General features: G+C 45.9%; 1 protein-coding gene across 3 annotated transcripts; it reads right to left on the reverse strand.

Moving 5' to 3' along the window:
• Positions 1–93: 93 nt before the first annotated feature.
• cnbpa (CCHC-type zinc finger, nucleic acid binding protein a) lies at positions 94–5,142 on the reverse strand. 3 transcript variants are annotated; one of them, XM_061842619.1, is made up of 5 exons: positions 5,006–5,142; positions 1,679–1,805; positions 1,473–1,538; positions 1,166–1,361; positions 94–1,086 (listed from the first exon to the last, which is right to left on the reverse strand). In XM_061842619.1, exons 2-5 carry the CDS (start codon positions 1,800–1,802, stop codon positions 969–971), a joined length of 504 nt encoding a protein of 167 aa, XP_061698603.1. In that variant the 5' UTR covers positions 1,803–1,805; positions 5,006–5,142; the 3' UTR covers positions 94–968. The 3 variants fall into 3 exon arrangements, with proteins under 3 accessions (XP_061698603.1, XP_061698595.1, XP_061698612.1); XM_061842611.1 differs by lacking the exon at positions 5,006–5,142 and adding an exon at positions 3,025–3,168; XM_061842628.1 differs by lacking the exon at positions 5,006–5,142 and adding an exon at positions 2,947–2,971.
• Positions 5,143–5,285: the final 143 nt, after the last annotated feature.

Here is a 5,285-nt window from a genome sequence, read left to right on the forward strand (position 1 = left end):
AAAGTATTCAAACGAAGTGTGCTTGTCACAGCTGCAAAATGGGCTTCAAAACAATGGAGTATCGTGGAAAAAAAAAAAAAAGACATGGGCCTCTCCGTGCTCCTCCAGCTTTATTGATAGTTTAAAATTACATTTCTATTTTCTAGGACTTCAGTTGCACTTTCCTTCCGACTTAAAAACTGAGTACAAGCAAATGGTATTTATACAGTAGTCTAAGTGATATTGTACAAAAATAACATTTTGATTTCTGTGAAAACTTCATTCCGAAATAACTCCAAATTCACCTGTTCTGACAACCGGTCGTGGTTTTAAATTTGTCAAGGTAAGAAAGGAAAAAACAAATATAATAATAATTCAAAGGCCATTTTTAAGGAAACAACCAACTTGGCCTGTGGTTTTTAAATTGTAAACAGATTTCTAGGATAGAAGTTGCTCCTTTTTATACCTCCAAAATGCTTTGTATCATTGAAAAGCGAAAACTTTTTGAGACGGCGCCCACTTAGCTGCGTGTAGTGCTGAAATGCATGATATGAAATGTTTCCATGTCATTAATTCTCCCTCAGCCAACTCAACCCGCCTAAAACAAACCAAAATAACCTTACATGGAAGTTCAGTTTCCTTTTACTCCCTTTTATCTCTTGACAAGATATTCACTTCCACAAGCTCAGAGGTCCAACAGATTCCCATGTTTAGTCCCATTGATTGATCTCTGATCACCAGTGGCTTGGAAAGGGGCGGGTCCTTTAACAAAGCATTATACATAACACCGCTACCAAACTAAAACATTTTTTTTTTTGTGTTGAATGCAGAAAGATTTTTTTTTCACCCCTTTCGTTACGTGTCGAGAGGCTCACTGGCCCCGGGACTAGCCTCTATTGGCCAACCTTTGGCCAGCGAAGAGGACTCAGAGAAAAATAATACAACCAACCATCAATCTGAAAAAAAGGAGGGGCAACAGAGGGCACCGATTACGCGGTGTCGTCGCAGGTGCACTCTTTTGCCAGGTGGCCCGCCTTTCCACATTTGTAGCAGTTGGTCTCGCTGGCTTTGGTGCAGTGCACCGCGACGTGACCGATCTCTCCGCACCTGCAGGAGAAACGCTCCGAGTCAGTACCCGAGTACAAGGGTTGTGCCGAGACCGTAGGACAGCTTCGCCGAATCTCACCTGTAACATTTCACTTTGTCACAAAGCTTCTGGATGTGGCCAAAGCCGCCGCAGGAGTAGCACTTCTGCTCGTTGGCGTCGCAGTCACGGGCCATGTGACCCGACTTGCCACAAGTGTAGCAGAGTTGCTCCCGCTCCTTTTTGGGCTCCTTGCATTCGCGAGAAATGTGGCCGGTCCTGTGGCAGTTGTAGCACGCTGAGCAGGGGGGGGGTGAAAGTGTCAACAGCTTCCGAACAGGTACGAACTTACGTGGCGCTTCAATGGTGTGATCAACACTTCATTTGCCATCTAGAGAGCGATGCTCACCATCCTCGGTTTGGTCACAGTCCCTCGCCAAGTGCCCCGGGTCGCCACACCGATAGCAGGTCATGTCTGCATTGACAAACCGAGCGTTAAGATACCACAAACGCGAATCTGAGTTACATTTACCTTCTCTAATGAGCAAAGACACAAAATAATGTCCTTTAAAAAATAATAAATAAAGGCAATGTGGTCTAAATAGTACATCGTACCTTTGCCTCGTCCCCTGCCTCGGCCACGCCCTCGTGAGCCACTACCACAGACGTTGGGGCAATGTTTGATCCAGTGCCCTGAGCGGCCACATCCGAAGCACTCGCTGCTGCAGCTCATCTCCATAACCTGAGGAGACAAACATGTCAATCACTGCAAAAACACACACACACACCTTGGAAAAGCGCAATATACTGCTCTAGAATCTGAATTTCGACCTACAAACAGATCTTTGCATTTAAAACTACGCTTATCACTTTGGAATCGTAACACCAGGGCACAGCTAGCATGCTACATCCTGGGTAATGGTTTCCTAATCTACCACCAGGAAGATTGTTTTAGGATGAGGGATTCTGTCTCCTCTACAAGTATCCAACTAACTTACAGGACCGACTCATGTTGGGCACGCCAATGGCCGAACTTCAGTTTGCTGATGGCGCTGAAGACATCAAGCCGGGAAGAATGTGGGTTAATGTGTCATCATGCACCTCATTTGAAGGAGCAAACAGTGGACATGTGCAATGATGCTCGGTAAGGCATGTTTTAAATTACTTTTTTTTTTTTTTTAGAAGGGGGGGCAGTGAGCAAACAACATTGTAGTTTTTAACTAGTTACCCATAATTTACCGCACTTAAAAACGTTATAAAGGCAATTCGTATTAATTTCATACACTTGGAATCACGTTCTGCGCTTACTATCGTTCTGTGTAGAGGGCCACACAATAACAGGTTTTAAGACTATTCAACATATGCCAACATGTAAAGCTTGACGTCATAATAATACTGCGATAACGTGAACACTTATCCGAAGGTCAGTTTAAAGCACGAACAAGGCGAAACCGCGGCTTCGACGGCGCTGGAAAACAAATGCTAAAAGGTTGAAGCTAGGCTAGCGCGGGCCTAGTCACGTTGATGTTGCTGCGCAGTCGCGAGACACCAGCTAACCACGGCTTCGCGCTAACCCACGCTAGCAGCCCTCCGACCGCACTAAGAGGCACGCTTCGGTCGACGATACAGCTTCCGTCGCCTGCAAGGGGGAGCTTTCGCCGGCACAAAAGTCGATAGAAAGCAATATAATTATTTTGCATTGGCTTTTCGGGGAAGGCGCGCAGGATGTGGACATTTCGCGCGCAGGAAAAACACGCCAAAGTCGTTGTGACGGCTTCCTATTAGCAGGCCTGAATGAGGTCCCGATGTACCGTAAACGAGCGCAGACGGAACGCGTAGGCAGAAAGAAACCAACCAAGTGCAAAATTCCCCCGCTAGGTTACCTCGTACCCGCAACACTTTCAACATCCGGATGTATTAAATGTCTAACTAACCGTTTAGGACCCAGCATTCTTTCTTACCTCGCTAGCTCTAAAGCCGTGTGTGTTTACGCCTCCTCCTTTGCGCTACATGCGGTGTGAGCATGAGCAGGAGTTCCTCAATTGTCATTCACGGAAACGAGTCCAAACCTGCGCGGTGATTGGTCACGCGCTCCGATAACAGCCAATTAAATACGGACATATTTGGACACCGCCTCTATGAGGGAACCAATCGTCGAGCCAGAACTGCGCTTTCCTCCTGAGATTGAACAACAAGAACAATCACAACAACAACAACAAAATAATAATAATAATAATCTTTTTTTCCTTTCGGCTTGTTCAGATTAGGGGTCGTCACAGCGTGTCATCTTTTTTCCATCTAAGCCTATCTCGTTATACTCCCATGATCGCAATTTTCCTACGAAACCGTGCAACCAGATGTTTTTGGAGAGTGCAATAAAAATGATGAAAAAATAAAGACCCCCCCCGCCGCCACCCCTGAATCATAGACAGGTCATGCAGCTGTTTGATGTTAGGATTAGCAACTCTTTACCGCACATCCACAAGGAATTGGAATCAAATCCCGACAACAGGTACACCTTTGGCTTGTGACCAGCCAATCACATTACCAAAACAATATCGACTTTTTATATTACATACATATTGGCTATGATTAAAAGAAGATATAACCAGACTACTGATTTTAATCTTCTTTTCCTTTCGGCTTGTCCCGTTAGGGGTCACCACAGCGCGTCATCTCGTGCAGCTTCCTCTCGAACACCCACAGTCTTCATGTTCTCCCCTCACCCTAACCCTCCTTTCCAGTTCGTGCCTCCATCTTTAAAATTGTTCCTGCGCCTGCTCCCTGCTTTCACTGCAGATCACAATATCATCTGCGAACATCATGGTCCAAGGGGAATCCAGTCTAACCTCATCTGTCAGCCTATCGCTTACTACCACAATCAGGAAGGGGCTCAGGGCGGATCCCTGATGCAGTCCCACCTCCACCTTAAATTCTTCTGACACACCTATGCAGGCACATTTCACTGCTGTTCTGCTGTTCTCATACATGTCCTGTACTATTCCAAGATATTTCTTCTCCACACCGGACTTGCGCATGCAGTACCACAGTTCCTCTCTTGGTACTCTGTCATAGGCTTTTACTATTACTACTACTACTACTACTACTACTGGGCAGCGCGGTGGGTCTGCTGGTAAAATGTTGACCTCACAGTTCTGAGGTCCCAGGTTCAATCCTGGTCCGGCTGTGTGGAGTTTGCAAGTTGTCCCCGTGCCCCGGGCACTCTGGTTTCCTCCCACGTCCCAAAAACATGCAACATTAATTGGACACTCAAAATTGCCCCAAGGTGTGATTGTGAGTGTGGCTGTCTGTCTCTATGTGCCCTGCGATTGGCTGGTAACTGGTTGATTGGTTGACGACTGGGATGGGCTCCAGCACTCCCCGCGACCCTCGTGAGGATAAGCGGCAAAGAAAATGGATGGATCAAAGGACTACTAATACTACGACTACTACTAATACTAATAATTGGACTCTGGCCCGACTGTGTGGAGTTTGAATGTTCGTGCCTGCGAATGGTTGTTTATTTATTTGGGTCTGCGATTGACCTGCGACCGGTCCAGGAAAAATGGATGGATTGGTAATCTATCCATTTTCCGAAGTGTTTATCATCACTGGGGTTGCGGGTGTGCTGGAACCTATCCCAGCTAACTGCGGGCGAGAGATGGGGTACACCTGAACCGGTCGCCTCCCAATCGAAAGGCACACATAAACGGCAGATGGATGAGCTACTTACCATTAGCTGCACTTCAGATTTTTTTGTTCCATTTGTTTGTTGTTAAAATGATCCATAATATGTTGCATTGAAATGCAGGGGCAACGTCATTACAGCAAAGTGAGTGAGAAAATAAAAAGTTGAAAATTCAGCACATTGGGCAACTTGGATTCATCGAGCATGAAATCCTTTTGCACTGCCCACGAATGTCCAGATGATGGCGCACTTACATTTACAAGCGTAAATCTGCAAAAACCCTTCCTCCAGACCGGCACTGGGTTTGAATCTTGTTGATTTTTTTTTTTTTAAATCCACTGTCCAGTTAGCCCATTTATTGCGAACGAGATCATTAGTTGGGATAATACACAAACTTGTAAAAGGGTACAATGAGCTCCCTCGGCCCGGCACGCAATACCGCACAAGCTTTTATTGTATGTATGACAATATGATTTCGCCGTGTGTTTCTATCGTCTTAAGGGGCAAAACACGATCGGCGTGGGAGGCTTTTAG

The sequence above is a fragment of the Syngnathoides biaculeatus genome, chromosome 2 (genome assembly GCF_019802595.1).
Source record: "Syngnathoides biaculeatus isolate LvHL_M chromosome 2, ASM1980259v1, whole genome shotgun sequence".
Taxonomy (NCBI): domain Eukaryota; kingdom Metazoa; phylum Chordata; class Actinopteri; order Syngnathiformes; family Syngnathidae; genus Syngnathoides; species Syngnathoides biaculeatus.